This window comes from Anguilla anguilla, chromosome 19 (assembly GCF_013347855.1).
Source record: "Anguilla anguilla isolate fAngAng1 chromosome 19, fAngAng1.pri, whole genome shotgun sequence".
Taxonomy (NCBI): Eukaryota; Metazoa; Chordata; class Actinopteri; order Anguilliformes; family Anguillidae; genus Anguilla; species Anguilla anguilla.
The window spans coordinates 17,190,806-17,207,718 of record NC_049219.1 but is presented as its reverse complement, the minus strand read 5'-3'; the positions used below and the strand labels follow the sequence as shown (position 1 = coordinate 17,207,718).

Genomic DNA, 16,913 nt, shown 5'->3' with positions numbered 1-16,913 from the left:
CTGGACCGGTTTTGCGCTCATTGATTTGTGCGAGGTTGTTATCATTATTTCGAATGACATAAGTCAAGGTTTCAGCGTCATTCCCGATGCCCAACACAGCTTCACTCCCCAGTGAACACAATACAATTCTCAGAAGTAGCACATTCATTGTTCGAGCCACGTGGAGTGCTGTCTGGATTTAAGGCTGAATTGTACTCCAAAGAAATATTCGTAACACATCTAGCACTAAAACAAGTGAAAGCACTCAAAACTCAAGCCATACTTGACGTGCAGGTGAAACCACCGCAAATTTAGGAAAATTAACCTGACAATAAGGTTGTGCGCAAATTGCGCACATTTCAAAACAAAAACTATAAAGATATTGCGGTCAGGTTAGGTCTTGCCATCTTGTTCTCTCTTTATGATTTGAAATCCTTACCAAATGCTGCGTTCTTGTTTGCAAAAGATTTAATTAATCACATTTCGAATTTCTTGAAGTAAAAATTTAAACTTCATGACGTTACGAGCAGAAGCAGAACAATGAGGCTTGTGCTCGCCGTCCTCGGTCGGTGCAGGATCTCGTCAGGAATCACGGCGCGGGTGGGGTACACCAAGGGAGGTGCCGCGCGCTCCATCTGGAGTGGAGCCCGTGATCTGAGCGCCCCCCCTCAGGCACGGAGAGGGAAATGGCTTCCCAAGGCGGTTAAGCCCGATCGGAACACAGAAAGAGTCTGTCTCCATCACAACGAACACAGCGGCAGCCCACGACATCATCTTAAAACAATATTTGGGACAGATTTAGGATATTGTACATGTACTACTTGGGTTTCTGTGTTTTAAAATATTTACGTTTCGTCTTTACTCCGGTAATAACTCTTCATTGATCAAGAGATAACTGAAGCCCAAAATGGAACAACGGGCCTTTATGGAGTCGCCAACACAGGAGTGAAAGGACAAAGATGACTCTTAATAAATTATGAGACAGATACAGAGACAAATAAATGGAATAAATAAGCAAGAATGAGGTAACTATCGTAATATCGGACGTATTTCAAGAAACATTGTTTTCTGTTCTGCATTCAACAAACCAACTCTATGCCTTGAATGTGTAAGACCCAGCCCTGCAGCCCACTGTCAGTACCCGACTGAGCGACTCACTGTCAGTACCCGACTGAGCGGCCCACTGTCAGTACCCGACCGAAACAAGCAAATAAATCAGGCCGGTCATTCTGTACTTGATAACTCCCCCAAACACGCTAAAGCTCAAAACTGAGGATGGGTCAGCGGAGAATGAGAACGAACGCCAGAAGAAGACGAGATGTGGAATAATTACAGACGGAACAGAAGGCCGTTTACCCATCAGCCTTTGAGTGGGTCTCGTATGAATCCCGCAAGACACAAAACGCTGTCAGCAAAGCACTCAATTACCAGCGCTGTGATGGGCGATTTAGCGCAGAACGCCTGCCTCGCGCGGACACACAGCAGCTTCACAATAGAGCAACGCCACGCAGTGAGATATTAGCTGTCTGCAAATCTGGCTTTAACCGGCAGAGACGGGAAATCTGTGACAGTAAATCAGCTTCCCCGGCCGCAGGAGGAACTGATTTATCACACAAATCACCAGCTGTGGATTTTCACATAAATCACGTCACTTTGATTGATTTTACTGGGTGCTTCTTAAAAGAGAGCAGACACCCGCCCCATCCCGTCATAAAACACCATTCCTGTCCATTGTGAAGTAAAAAAGATGTTTATTATGAATGCTATTGGATTAAGACGGTACTGCGTAACCAATCACGAGGCTGTCTAGGGCACACGGCCCCTTTCTGAAAGTGCAGTGGAAACACGGGAAGGACAGAAACATGAAGCATGGTCTCCAAACACCGAGAGAAGTGACGAACACAGAGGACTGACAGATGGCCTATTATCCAACAGGTGATTCCTTCACACAACCACATTACCCTGTGCCGTGGGAAACACACACACACACACACTGACCATTAGATGGCAGTAAAGGGTAATGCTGCGAGATTCCTGCTTTCATGGTTCACATACAATCACTTCTAATACAGAATGCCAACAGACAACCCCACTGACTGAAACCCCTCCCTCCCTGGGAAGTGCAACAGCCAATCACACACCACCCCCGGGGCTGCCAGCCAATCAGCATTGACAATCAGTGTTCCCTTGCAGAACTTTCTGATGCCAGAGCGGACCTCTGCATCCCCTGATTCAATTCCTCGTTTTCCACCAGAGCTCTCAAAATTAATCTTAATTAATCTTAAGCAGGGGCTAGAAGTAAATGATCATTTTAAAGCAGAAGCTACTGCTTTCAGCACTGCCATCGGTTTTTTTTTGCTGAGAACTTCTTCTACGGTCCCTTAGGGAAACATACTGCAATGTGTTAGGCAAATACACAGATTACTGCTATGTATTTATCATTATTAACACAGCGCAAATATAAGTATCATTAAATATTTAAAATTTAATTTCACAAAAATTCCACATGCACTTACGTTTTATTGCAATCTGTTGCACTTGTGTAAGAGAGGTTGGCAGGGCAGCCTGAGCACTCCAAATGAATCCCCCAGAATTCCCCAGGAAAGCTGCTCAGTCTCCACCTGCGGCTGTACAGCAGGGCAGCCTGAGCGCTCCAAACGAATCCCCCAGAATTCCCCAGGAAAGCTGCTCAGTCTCTACCTGCGGCTGTACAGCAGGGCAGACTGAACTCAGGCTCGCTGGCACTCACTGGGAATGACTCACTGGGAATGACTTGGGCTGAAACTCCAGGCAGGCTTTTAATGCGGCTTCCTGGGCCTCCGCACGCTGAATGCTGATTGGTCACTGCTCACCACGGCTGGCTCTTTAGATTCGGCTAACGGTGCTAGCGGGCCTCTGCGCTGAATACCGATGCAGTGCTTCTCCCCAGCCTCGTTATCCCCGATCGATACCCGGCTCCGGACACGCTCACCCCGGGAGCCCTGACAGTGAAACTGATGTGCTTTTCTGCGCCGCCCACGCCTTCGGTCCTGTGATTACCGCTGGCGACCTTGGTCACACTGCCCCCTGCTGGGCGGGGCTGCTGCCTGGCGGGCCTGCGGCCGCAGAATTGATTCTCCAGCTGCCAGAAGTCTGCGCTGAAACTGTGAGTGCACTGCAGAGAGAGGAAAGAGCGATTAACACTGACACTGAGGAGACCTGCTGCATTATTAAAACCATGTTTGATAATGCAACAGATGCCTGCTTCATCTCAAAGCAACACCATAACGCCAAAGCAACAGCTGTGCAGTGGACTGATCCCAAAGCTGTTGGATGGGGTTGAGGTCAGGGCTCTGTGTCGGCCAGTCAAGTTCTTCCACACCAATCTCAACAAAACCATCTCTATATGTATCTTGTGATTGTATGCTATAGCTTTAAGATTTACCCTCACTGGAACTAAGGGGCTGAGCCCAAACCATGCAAAACAGCCCCAGACCAAGGGGCGTCCAGATACTTTTGGCCACACAGTGTCTCTCTCTAATGTAACCTGAGTGCAGTATCAGTGTGATCCAGACCCGCCCTGTGGCTCAGCTGAGCCTGGCTGCTTGCTGCCTCACACTCCCAGCTGGTCTTATGTAATGTATGCGTTTAATCGTTCTACTCACTGCACACGCAGGTGACATTTTCGTTGCCGTGGTAACGCGGCACCTGCAGCCTGCATCACGGAAAACGGGCTGTGCCGCGGTCCCGAGAGCTCTGTGACGGACAGGAGGCTCGGGCAGGGCGCGGCCTGGCCCCTCCCCTTGCATGCTGGGTTCGCCTCCCAGAGACACTCTGACGGTGAGTGACTGGATCAGCCCAAGAGCCCAGGGGTCTGAGGTGTGCACACTGCTGCAACATTCATTAGACATTCTAGATGAGTACCTTCTCCAAAGGACAGGATCAGTATCCAGCAGGCTTCAACCCTGCAACCTCCCAGCTAAGATTTTCAAACGTAACGCTGGAGGAGCACAGAGGCCAGGGGGACGTGTGAGAGCTTCAGCACCACGGACAGCAGCACCCTCACTCACAGCCAGCCACAGCTGAGGCTGACTCTGGATCAGTACAGCAGCACCCTCACTCACAGCCAGCCACAGCTGAGGCTGACTCTGGATCAGTACAGCAGCACCCTCACTCACAGCCAGCCACAGCTGAGGCTGACTCTGGATCAGTACAGCAGCACCCTCACTCACAGCCAGCCACAGCTGAGGCTGACTCTGGATCAGTACAGCAGCACCCTCACTCACAGCCAGCCACAGCTGAGGCAGATTGTGGGATCAGCCTAAGCAGTGTTTCTGCTGCATTGTCAGGCTGGGCCGTGTGAGACACAGGGCCTGCTGCACACAGCCGACTCTCCGCAGCCCTCCCCTCCTTCCTGTTTCTAAATTTCAAAAGACAAAAGCCTGTTTGTAAACTCCACATTGATTTATTTTCAGCTGTAAGTCTTTGTTTCCCTTCTGTGTTGTTCTCACGCCCCAAAGAGAGGCATAAAATGGGTTTCGCCAAATCGCACATTTCCTGGCACTCGCCGCTTCATCCCCTCCCCACCCAGCATGGCTGAAGAGCTGCATCTGCCCACCTCATGAATAAGTGATGGAGGAGTCAACCCTGCACACAGCACTACAGCAACACCACTGACAATAACAGTACAAACTCAGGGCCAAATTCTAAACGGCCACAACTACCACCCCCGCCTCTTCACTCTGTTCACCCAGTCCAGCCGCTCTCGCCAAAATCATCTCGGCACAAAATGGCGGCGCTCCGAGCCCCACTCCGCAGACCCGCGCGCTCGGCTCCCTCCCACTCCCGTCTTCACTGGCAGCGTCACAGTGGGGATTCAGAGCGGTGTTGTGTCCCGTTCTCCCGCTCTGTCACGGGCTCTTACAGCGCTGGTCGGGCGGAAACGCAGAGCCGGGGAGGGGGCGGGGCTCCGGGCCCATCCCACCTCTCCAATCCCGCCCTAAACCCGCGCGGGGCTGGCGGCCGGGGCGGCTCCTAAATTAGCGCCTCGCCCCTGGAGGGTGCTCAGCCTGAAGCCCATTAGGCGCAGATTTGTGAGTCTGGATTGATCTGGGGCTGCTCTATGTGCAGCGCTATCCGGACGCCTTGCCCCCGGGGCCTACGATGGACCCGCGCTCCTCCACCCGTAAGAGCGGCTCTCAGCCCCCCCGCCCCCCCGGCGAAGTTTCATTCAGCAGACAGAGCGGAGCGTTACGTTACAGCTGTACACGCCCGCGCCAGCCCGCAGTGCATTCTGGGGAAACGCGTCCGCGTGTACGCGCAGCTAATTAAGGCACGGGAGCCGTTAAGCCGAGGCGATTGGCTGGAAAAACGACTGGCGGGATGCGTGTGGCGTCTCTCGGGGAAACGCCGTCCGACTGTCAGCGTGGAGGCGCCGCAGCGCCGGGGACCGACAGCAGAGGGCGCTGTCGGGCAGCGCGAGCAGGGGGGGAGAGGAAAGGGTCCCTGCTGGGCTCACGGACAGAAGCTCCACTCACAGCCCAGCAGTGGGTTCCAGAATAAAAACACTGGCAGGGAGGCGTAATTAATTACACTGCATTCAGACTGAGAGGATGCCTCTATCTGCAGCCTGATTACAGCACATTCACAAAGCTTCAGCTGAGAGCAGACACGATAAAGCACTGCCAGCGCTGATACTGACGGTGGAAGCTTCCAGAACCAAATAAACTGCAAGCTACATGTGGAAAGAAAGAACACCACGCCTACCTGCAGGAGCCAACATGTCTGCTGTTCAGTCACTGAGACCGCTTTAGTACCCTGTGAGTTAAATAAGCCTCGACTGCTTCTGTGAGGAAAGTAAACCCCCAAGCATGTTCTTGGCATGTTCTTGGCATGTTCTTGGCATGTTCTTGGCATGTTCTTGGTTTGTTCTCGCCATGATCTTGGTTAAGTGTATTGTATGCCCTTGGTAGAATCGACACTTCTTAAGGGATTTATTTACAGATACATATCGGCCTTCCCGGAGAATGTATAATTTCCAATCCAATCACATATAGATGTGGGCTGATAAGTGTAGCGTAGCGCTGCTGAATGTGCTCTTTCCTTTATGAGGCTCATACGCTATAATCACATGTTTACACTGAGCGCTCCATTCCCATTTTTATCTGCTCATCTACAGCAACATCTCAGCGTCTCACACACCAGCCTGCAGCAGGGAACGCAACTCAGAGATGATCTCAGACACACACACACACACACACACACACACACACATCATACACAAACACACACACACACACACACACAAACACACACACACATCAAACACACACACACACACACACACATCATACACAAACACACACACATATGCTCAAATACACACACACACATACACACAGCCTCCTTTAGTAATATCCTTTCTCTGTCCTTCCCTCACACCCTCTCAGACTCTGCTTGATTCTGCTCTCACTCTCTAATCCCTCTCTCTCTCTTTCTCCCAGCATGAGGAATTGATTGGCAGATGTGTGGGTAGGACGCAGCAACAGTAGGATAGCAGTGGGCAGATGCCCTGCTACTATCAGTCTGAAACAGTGCCCTGTGCCACTCCCCTACCCCCCATACACACAGCCCATACCCCATACACACAGCCCAAACAGTGCCCTGTGCCACCCCCCCTACCCCCCATACACACAGCCCAAACTGTGCCCTGTGCCACCCCACTACCCCCCATACACACAGCCCAAACAGTGCCCTGTGCCACCCCCCCTACCCCCCATACACACAGCCCAAACTGTGCCCTGTGCCACCCCCCTACCCCCCATACACACAGCCCAAACAGTGCCCTGTGCCACCACCCTACCACCCCTACACACAGCCCAAACTGTGCCCTGTGCCACCCCCCCATACACACAGCCCAAACAGTGCCCTGTGCCACCCCCCTACCCCCCATACACACAGCCCAAACTGTGCCCATGCCCCAGACACATTGATACCCACAATGCATTGGGGACAGACACACACAATCCCACAATGCACTGGAGACAGACACACTCTGAGACTCTCACACTATCTGACATCTCATATCTCGGTATCAGACAGCAGTGTTAAACCTCATATCTATTATGTGCTCAGTGGCACTCTGTTTGTAAATTGGAGATCAACTCAATCTTGTATGAGGCGCAGCAGATGAGAGCTATTTTCAGTATCAGGCCCTGTATCTCTCTATCAGACATCTGAGCTCAGTGACACGCCGCTAGGCAGGGCTATCCAATCAGACACATCCCAGCCCCTCTCAGCACTGCAGAGAAGAGAAGAAGTGAATAGCATTTAAATGCAACACAAATTGTGTTACCCAGATTATCCAAATACACACACCTATATTATTTACTGATATTACTCATATATACAGCTACATATTCGCTGAGGCAGAAAATCAGAATATCTCAGTAAATATGCAACTATATATGAATTATCTCAGTAAATAAGTGGCTGTATATGTGAATTCACGGCATTGTTAATCCCAAAGTCACCGTGGATCAGAGCATCACTAAGCATATTAGTATGGAGGCTGAGCTGTTAGGGATTAAGGACATGACAAGCAGACAGGTGAGAAAGTGCTCCATAATAAAAATCTGAGTAAAAAAATCATCCCTGACTTCCTTCATTTTCAGCTGTGCTGCAGCATTAGCAAAGTCAACCTTTCTGCAAACAAAGTGACTTCAGCTCAAAGTCAGATAAAAACAGCACTGACGCCACAGGTGGATTAAGACCTTCCTCAGCACATGAGAACACTGCTTTCTTTTCTGTCCTTTTGTGTTTTAATCGCCATTCCCCACGGCAGCCTGAGGGTCCCCAAAATGCCGCGGCGTCCTCCATCCTGTCAGAAGGACGCGAGTGAGCGTGCTCGTTCTCTGGAGCACGCAGTACCCCCCCCCCCCAGTTCAGCTGAGCCGCCACGGTACCAGAGCACTGCTCTACCAGCGCAGCCAGGGCTGGCCCACACCTGACCAGAGAGGGCGCTGTTTCACGCAGAGACAGGGAAGGTCCTGCTGACCGGAACTCCACCTCCAGACTGACACTGCGGCCAGCTGTCAGCCCTAACTGGCCTGGCAGCATTCTGTACCCACAGGACTGTGTGACAGTGCTAACCCCAAGCCCCACTCCACGCCCTGCACTCCACTGCTCTTATGAGGCACTAGCGTCTCTACCACAGTGACACAGAGCCAGCCGCTAACTGCTGCCACACTTAGATCAGCATCCAGCACCACCACCAGAAACAGGCTGATGTATATCTGCGGGGCTGGGACCAGCAGGGCCTGGAGTCAGAGCAGAGTTCTGCCAGCTGACCCTGCTCTGCGCAGGACCCAGGACACACATTCGGTCAGACAGCGCAAGCTTTTGTAAATCAGCCTCAAGAGAACAGACTTGGCTACTGTTTCACAGATAAACGCTTTTCTCTTCAAAAGCTGTAGCGACTCAGTGTGTGGGAGGCAAAGGGTCATCGCCTGCAATGAACTCTGGGTAATGGTTCATACTGGCAATGTCTCATGTAATGGCTGGTGGCAGTTGGAAATCTATGGGGGAATCAGTCAGTTTCCTTTAAATCTTGCTTGACAAACTGCAAATATCTTTTTGTGACCCCAGGAAACACATGCAGTACATCTTAAAAAAGCTGAAATGCAAATAGAGTTTCTGGCAGCATTGCACATCTTATGATCAATGGCACAACATGGTCAAAATTCATGCAACAAAAAGGCATGTAATTACAAAAAGGTCACAGCTTACAACTGCGTTTTGATATTGGATACAAGCGGCAGTACTAAATCTTACCCAGTGACTGTCAGTGCTGTTTTGAGACTGAGAGTCAGAGAGTCCTCATAGCTTATGAGCACCCTATGAAGGCTCATAGAGTAATACGGTTATGAGTGCCCTGTGAAGGGTCATAGAGCAATAAGGTTATGAGTACCCAGTGAAGGCTCATAGAGCAATAAGGTTATGAGTACCCAGTGAAGGCTCATAGAGCAATAAGGTTATGAGTACCCAGTGAAGGCTCATAGACCCATAAGGTTATGAGTACCCAGTGAAGGCTCATAGAGCAATACGGTTATGAGTACCCTGTGAAGATTCATAGAGCAATAAGGTTATGAGTACCCAGTGAAGGCTCATAGATCCATAAGGTTATGAGTACCCAGTGAAGGCTCATAGAGCAATAAGGTTATGAGTACCCAGTGAAGGCTCATAGAGTAATACGGTTATGAGTACCCTGTGAAGATTCATAGAGCAATAAGGTTATGAGTACCCAGTGAAGATTCATAGAGCAATACGGTTATGAGTACCCAGTGAAGGCTCATAGAACCAGAAGTGTAGGAACATGACAGGTGAGGCTAACTCTCTGTTCAGGGCTTTAAATGAACAATGAACTCTTTGCTTCAGAGCCGAACAGCTCCACACTCAGACGAGGTGCATATTTGTCAAGGCTGTCGCCCAGAAATAAACTTTAAGTAAACTCAAAATCAGAAGAAGCGCCACAATAAATCATTTCTATCCTGTCATCTGCGCCTGGATGTCACCGCAGCACAGCGTCTCCGTGGAGACCGCTGCGTTGCACATTAAGCAGCACATTTGCCACTGGCTCTGTTAAAATGCTTATTCCCCTGGGGGGGGGGGGGGGGGGGGGGACTTCAATAAGCAGTGCTTTCCTTCAAATTCGAAGATAATGAATTTTCACACAGTGGATCTATACGGCCAAGTAGGCCTGCTCATATTAACAGTGTGACCGTGCTGCTCAGAAAACAGCACAAAGCACATTCTGAGGCTTCGGTAACCAGCGCAGATTCAGAAATATCCCAGCCAGCGTGTGACTCCCCCCCCCCCCCCGACCGCCTGTACTTACCAACACAGAGTCCCCTTTAGAAACACAACAACACGATTACTATTACTTTAAATAAAACACTGCTTATGATTCCAACTATAAAATAAAAGGATACTAATACGATTATGATGATGAATAAATAAACAGCAGACTCAGGTTCTGGAGAGCAGGATGCTGTTTGATATGTGACCGGTCCAGTTTTAGAAACGTCCCAAAAAAGACACCTTCCCAGGGGCGGAGTTTTCTCACAGAACCCGTCCACAAGCAGACTCATTAAGACAGCACAATGGGATCAGGGAATCTGTCTCACATTCACATCAAGAAACTCACTTCAAATCAATTCCTGATCGATTTAAAAAAGCGAGAGTTAGCACACGCTCTGAATGCCAATGAGGGTCTGGAATATTGGGAGCCAGTATGTAAAAGGTGCCCCCCATGCCCAGCCACACACCCTCGCCCCGCCCCCCCAGCTCCCCCTCACCCAGCCCCGCCCCCTCGCCCTCCCCCCTGCTCACCCTCGCCCCGCCCCCCCAGCTCCCCCTCACCCAGCCCCGCCCCCTCGCTGTGAGTATGGGTGGGTGTGTGCGTGCGCGTGTATACATGTGCGTGAGTGAGTGTGTATGTATGTGCGTGTATATACGGTGTATGTGTGTGTGTGTATACATGGTATGGGTGTGCGTGCGTGCGTGCGTGCATGCATGTGTGTGTGTGCATGTCTTGCTACAGCGGCCGTGCTCCAGCAGATGGCGCTGTGGAGCTGGTGCTCAGGAAGTGTAAAAATAGGTGAGAACGGGAGAACGGACCGCATGGCTGTCATGTGACCGCTTTAAATAAAGCTGACGCAACGCTGCATCACACCAGCGCTCCACATTCCACACCAGCACCGCTCAGAGCAGAAGATGCAGGGCAGCAGAGGGAGAAGAGGAGACCGACTGGAACAGCACAGAAACACAGCAGAGAGGGTCTGAGAAAACCTGAGACATCAGCCCCTCTCCTCTCTCTCTCCCTCTCACACCCACCTCCTCTCCCCCCTTCTCCCTCTCCTCTCTCTCTCCCTCTACACATCGCTCTCATCCTGAGCACCCGAGGCTGTCCACCTCCAGCCAGCTCAGGAGCCAGGCGGCAGCGTGTGGGACCAGATACAATCTCTACAATAATTACACTGAAGTATCAAATATAATCAGATATAATACAATCAGATAGAACCTCAAGAGATAATTGACACCCAAGTATCAAAACATAATTAGGAACTGAGAGGAAGAGAGAGAAAGAGAAAGGGAGGGAGGGAGAGAGAAGGAGAGCCAGAGAGAGAGAGGGAGGGAGGGACCGAGAGAGAGAGAGAGACAGAGGGAGAGAGAGAGACAGAGGGAGGGAGAGAGAGAATGAAACAGAGTGTAATAAAATCAGAGGGCCTCGATGCGTGGTGGTCTTGGCCAGTGAGAATGAACTCCAGCGGGGCAAAGATAATCTTTTCTTCAGGCAGAGAGATTCGCCTGGCCTCTCGACCGTCTGGCACAGCTCCTTTAAACAGCTTTGAGAGCAGACACAAACGAAGGGAGATAACACTGCATTAATCATTTTACAGAGAGGATTACTCTGCACTGAAGAGAGGCTTTTTACCCACACAGCTCCACAGATGCTGCTCGTGTCACAACATCATAAACCTCATTCTCACTTTAATAGCCTCACTTCTGCTAAGCTTGGAGCGATGCCTGGTGTGCGTGTGCGTGCGTGTGTGTGTGTGTGCGTGCGTGTGTGTGTGTGTGTGTGTGTGTGTGTGTAACACCAGCATCAGACTGCTCTCCTTCAATCTTTCACAAGGGCTACAGCCCTGTATATGTCTATATGTCTACTATACTTCAAACAACATGTACTCACCACTGGGCAGACTGCCTAAGATTCAAAGAGCCTAATTCAGACTGTCAGAGTATCTGGTCACTTTGGACAGTAACGCCAGAAGCAATGTATGCAGATTTTGTGCTTTTATAAAGCATGCTTCATTTGCGTCCCATTTGGAAGCTCATACCTCAGACCACCCCACCCTTTCTGCAGGGCTCGTGCACCAGCTGTGTGGGCACATAATGCAGTTTTTACACTAGTGTGACTGACTGACAGATCCTGCGTTACAGTGCATATCATAGGGCAGGGTGCGTATTGCTATAATCTCAGAAGGATATGAATATGCATCTCCAAAAACATGCCTGAAACAAACAGTCACCTGCAAACACAACCCAAAAACAGGGGGGGGGGCAGGAGGATTCTGCCTTCTGCTCTAATTTGGCCTCAGTGTTCCGCTGGTGGACGGGCACTCTGCACAGGCACCGTGATGCCGATTCATTTATCAGCATCGCTGAAGATTGCAGTTGAGGTTTGGAAATAAAACATCCAAAAACTTTGTTTCAATCCATAAAACTGAGCTATTTTTATTATTAACTGCGTATTAGTGTGACGCATACTTTAACCTAGGAGACCAATGATTCTCCTTGCTTTTAATAGCAATAACTCCGTAGCTCAGTCATCGCTTGTGTATTGAACTGCGCTGTGTTTGCTGCAGAGCAGAACAGAAACGGCACACGGGAGATGTACCTGTGCACTGCTGCTTCTCTACGAGCACTTCAGCGTGCTCACAGGGCTGAGGCAAAGCGGCAGGTTTAGGGTTAAACACGCGGCTGAGCGCTGAGCTCGCTGCTGCTCACAGGGCTGAGGCAGAGCAGCAGGTTTAGGGTTAAACACGCGGCTGAGCGCTGAGCTCGCTGCTGCTCACAGGGCTGAGGCAGAGCAGCAGGTTTAGGGTTAAACACGCGGCTGAGCGCTGAGCTCGCTGCTGCTCACAGGGCTGAGGCAGAGCGGCAGGTTTAGGGTTAAACACGCGGCTGAGCGCTGAGCTCGCTGCTGCTCACAGGGCTGAGGCAGAGCAGCAGGTTTAGGGTTAAACACGCGGCTGAGCGCTGAGCTCGCTGCTGCTCACAGGGCTGAGGCAGAGCGGCAGGTTTAGGGTTAAACACGCGGCTGAGCGCTGAGCTCGCTGCTGCTCACAGGCGCTCAGCAGAACGGGTCCGAGCGCTTCCCCAGTACAGCGCCGGGGGTTGGTCCAGGCGGTGAGACTGATAAACGCTGATTTGCATTTGAATTTGAATTTGACAAAAAGGAGGAGCCAGATTAGAATCTGTGGGCCCACAGAGAAAGGGAGAGTCTCTCTCTCTCTCTTTCTCTCTCCCCCTCTCCCTCTCTCATTTCCACTGTACTGTTGTCAGTCTGAGGCACAATACCGCCATTCGTCCTCCTCTCTCCTTCTCTCTCAATTCAATTCGCCTCCATTCAAACTGAGCCCCATTGGCGTGACAATAAAGCTTGTTTCCCAAGCAGGCGAGCAGCGATGTGAAGCGCAGTGATTCGTGCTGGTGTGTACACACACAGCTATATTTAATATCTGCCTGTCTTATTAGTTTGTTTACCTGCTTTCCTGAAGGAAATAGCAGGAGGGTTCATATCCACCTGCAGACGGGCGTCTTCTGGAGTTTTGAATGAGGGTAAATAGATTTTTGCAACAGTGGAAAAACAGACATGCTGGGGGTCAGGCAATTATTTCCGTTTTTGAGCAAGAAAATAGGAAGCATGTCCTGCAGTCTGTCCCGCTGTCTGTCTGTTTCTCTGTCTTTCGACTGCACAGCTCAACGATTTAAAAATATTTACCCAATCAGACTAAGACACTGAGTCTGTATTAGAATCTATCTTCTAATTTATTCTAAGATTTGCTGCTAATTTATGGCTTCTCCCGTGCATTTTCATCATTACCTCTAATTACATCTAAAATAGATATGACATAAAGAGTGAAGTTCATTAAACTGCATTAGCAATGCACTTTTCATTAACGTCAAACAACCGTCAACCAGAATGAATTTTTAAAATACAATGCGACATAAGTCTGTATCTGTAAATAATCAGTAACCAAAAAATAAACTCTTCCCACAAGTATTATTTTAATTCTTTAATAAACTGATGAACATTTAAGTATTGCCTTCATTCTAAAAATGTGAATAACGCGGGTTAATTACAATTCATTTAGTCAGAATTTGCTATGATACAATATTATGATTGTTTAAAATCCAAAGCGACATACAATAAGTGCACACTGAAGGTCACTGGAACAACTAAAAACCACAGACCGCCTGGGCCCTCCAACACAGACCGCCTGAGCCCTCCAGTACAGACCGCCTGAGCCCTCCAGCACAGACCGCCTGAGCCCTCCAGTACAGACCGCCTGAGCCCTCCAGCACAGACCGCCTGGGCCCTCCAGCACAGACCGCCTGAGCCCTCCAGTACAGACCGCCTGGGCCCTCCAGCACAGACTACCTGGGCCCTCCAGCACAGACCACCTGGGCCCTCCAGCACAGACCGCCTGGGCCCTCCAGCACAGACCGCCTGGGCCCTCCAGCACAGACCGCCTGGGCCCTCCAGCACAGACCGCCTGGGCCCTCCAGTACAGACCGCCTGTGCCCTCCAGCACAGACCGCCTGAGCCCTCCAGTACAGACCGCCTGAGCCCTCCAGCACAGACCGCCTGGGCCCTCCAGCACAGACCACCTGGGCCCTCCAGCACAGACCGCCTGGGCCCTCCAGCACAGACCGCCTGAGCCCTCCAGTACCCTGCGTGTCACCCTGTGGAGCGGCTGGCCACGGTGGGCACTGACGCGGTCCGGGTTCGATCCGCGACCGTGGGGCTAATCCGCGCGCCACAGCGTGGTGCCTTAACCGATGCGCCACCCAGCAGCCCCCATTAGGCCCAGCTTTGTGCAAATCAATTTCTGCAAAGTTCACACTTCCACCGGCCCAGCGGGTGAGCGGCAGCGTGAGCCGCAGGGTGAGCCGCAGGGTGAAGAGGAGTGGGGAATGGCCCTCACTGCGGAGGGGAGAGTGTTCACACCACATTTGTGCATTTTTTCAAAAACGTGCTGTGTGCTTACCAGACACAGGGCACAGATATAATCTCCAGTGGGGGCTCAATGTAATTTACTAAATCAGCGAGGCTGATGGGAGTACATGAGACCGAGGGTAGGAGCAGACAGTAGCATGAGATCACATGACCCTGGCGTGCAGTCCTGATATGTGAGCTAAACCTTCATGAAGAGTAGCTTTCTTGGAAGGTTTTTTCAATAATTCAAAGTCAGCGTTCTAGAACTCAACTGCTTTGTATTATCATTAGTGATTGTGACATCAGCATCAGAATGTTGGGTTCAGAACATTCCAATCACACATCTGTGACCTCACAGATAGAAGGCTGTGCTCTGATGTGCAGGGGGCGTGTCCCTCTCGCTGCTGAAACACTTCTCCTGCAGCTTCCAGGGCTCTCTGAGGCGTCTGACACCCGTGCCCGCCCCCCACTCAACCTCTTGGGCCGTGTTGCTGAGTAAATGGATTTCGGGGCACAATGCAACAGTTTTTAACAGCAGGTTTCAGCTTGAAGATGCTGTTTGAGCTGAGCTTGTAGGGGGACTGGTGCTCAGCAAAAGGGAAAGAGGACTACTGCACAATACATTAAGCCCAATGAAACAGCCTGGCTGAGGATAAAGACACAGTGTAACAACGCTTTTTTAGGGTCATCAGTTTCCAGTGGCCCTGCTCCAGTCTGCACGCGTGTGTGCGTGCGTGTGCGCGTGTGTGCGTGCGTGTGCGAGTGTGTGCGTGTGCGTGTGTGTGCGCGTGTGTGCGTGCGTGTGCGCGTGTGTGCGCGTGTGCGCGTGTGTGTGCGTGTGTGCGCGTGTGTGCTGCATGCATGTGCACATATATGTGTGAGCTTTCTTTGTTTGAGTTTTAAAAAAGGCAAAACAACACTAGTGATTCTGGTTTCTGTATGTCTTGGGTGGCTAATTTTCTTTTCAAAGAAAAAAAAAAAAAAAAAAAAAAAAAAAAAAAATCGATTTTTTGGCCTTTCAAAATGTTTACTCTGGTCTCAACAGGTAAATTACCTCTTTCATGTAAACCAAATAAAAAAATAAAAACAATAAAGCAACACAATATTACAGCCATTCGCAGCTCTGCGTTTCTGTACTCTGACTAGTCCATACGCCAGCCCATTAGAGGCTGGAGAGTGAGGGGGGGGGGGGGGGCACATTGAATGCCCCCCCCCCCCCCCATGTCTCCATTCAGACATGTACTGCAGCCTCATTAAAAAACGTCTTTAGAAACACGCCAAAATACACAGGCGGTGAGAGCCTCAACAATGAGCAGAACGCCACAAGGCCCCCCCGGCCAGCGTTCAGCCACCCCCGGCCTCCCCCTCCTTCACGCTCAGACAGCGCTGTTCAGGCTCCTTCCCCTCCCTCACACTCAGACAGCGGTGTTCAGGCTCCTTCCCCTCCCTCACGCTCAGACAGCGGTGTTCAGGCTCCTTCCCCTCCCTCACACTCAGACAGCGGTGTTCAGGCTCCTTCCCCTCCCTCACACTCAGACAGCGGTGTTCAGGCTCCTTCCCCTCCCTCACACTCAGACAGCGGTGTTCAGGCTCCTTCCCCTCCCTCACGCTCAGACAGCGGTGTTCAGGCTCCTTCCCCTCCCTCACGCTCAGACCACGGTGTTCAGGCTCCTTCCCCTCCCTCACGCTCAGACAGCGCTGTTCAGGCTCCTCCCCCTCCCTCACGCTAAGACGGTGGTGTTCAGGCCCCCCCCCTCCTCCATTTCCGCACTCAGTGCAGGTTCAGGGGAATGAGAGCTCACTCAGTTATTCAGCAGAGAAGATAATGCACATTTTTCTGAATCGGACACCAAAGCAGACGTGAAGGCGCTGTGGCTGCAGGGCCCAGCTTCTACACAGAGGGGAGGGATGATGGGGGGAGACATGCGCTGCATTATTTAAGAGCACAGTCACGGAGAACAGGAGCTGTTCAGAGCCCACAGTACTACAGTCTTTATGGAGCCATTATAAACCCGCTCTCTCTCTCTCTCTCCCTCCCTCCATCTCTCTCTCTCTCTCTCCCTCCCTCCATCTCTCTCTCTCTCTGCCTCTCTGTTATCCTGCAGCTCAGAAAGAGGCATGGTGGGTGGGGAGGGGGGGGGGGGTCACGTACAGCTCCAGAGTCAGTTTG

General features: G+C 51.0%; 1 protein-coding gene across 1 annotated transcript in view; it reads right to left on the bottom strand.

The window, feature by feature from the left end:
* LOC118219240 (prosaposin receptor GPR37-like) overlaps nucleotides 1-16,506 on the bottom strand; it is a 21,299-nt gene extending 4,793 nt beyond the window's left edge. Inside the window, exons 1-5 of the mRNA XM_035402240.1 lie at nucleotides 16,469-16,506; nucleotides 15,100-15,234; nucleotides 14,650-14,731; nucleotides 2,931-3,133; nucleotides 2,743-2,812 (exon numbers count right to left, since the gene is read on the bottom strand). Coding sequence (XP_035258131.1) covers nucleotides 2,743-2,812; nucleotides 2,931-3,133; nucleotides 14,650-14,731; nucleotides 15,100-15,234; nucleotides 16,469-16,506 — 528 coding nt within the window. The remainder of the gene's footprint in view (nucleotides 1-2,742; nucleotides 2,813-2,930; nucleotides 3,134-14,649; nucleotides 14,732-15,099; nucleotides 15,235-16,468) is intronic.
* Between the last annotated feature and the right edge of the window lie 407 nt (nucleotides 16,507-16,913).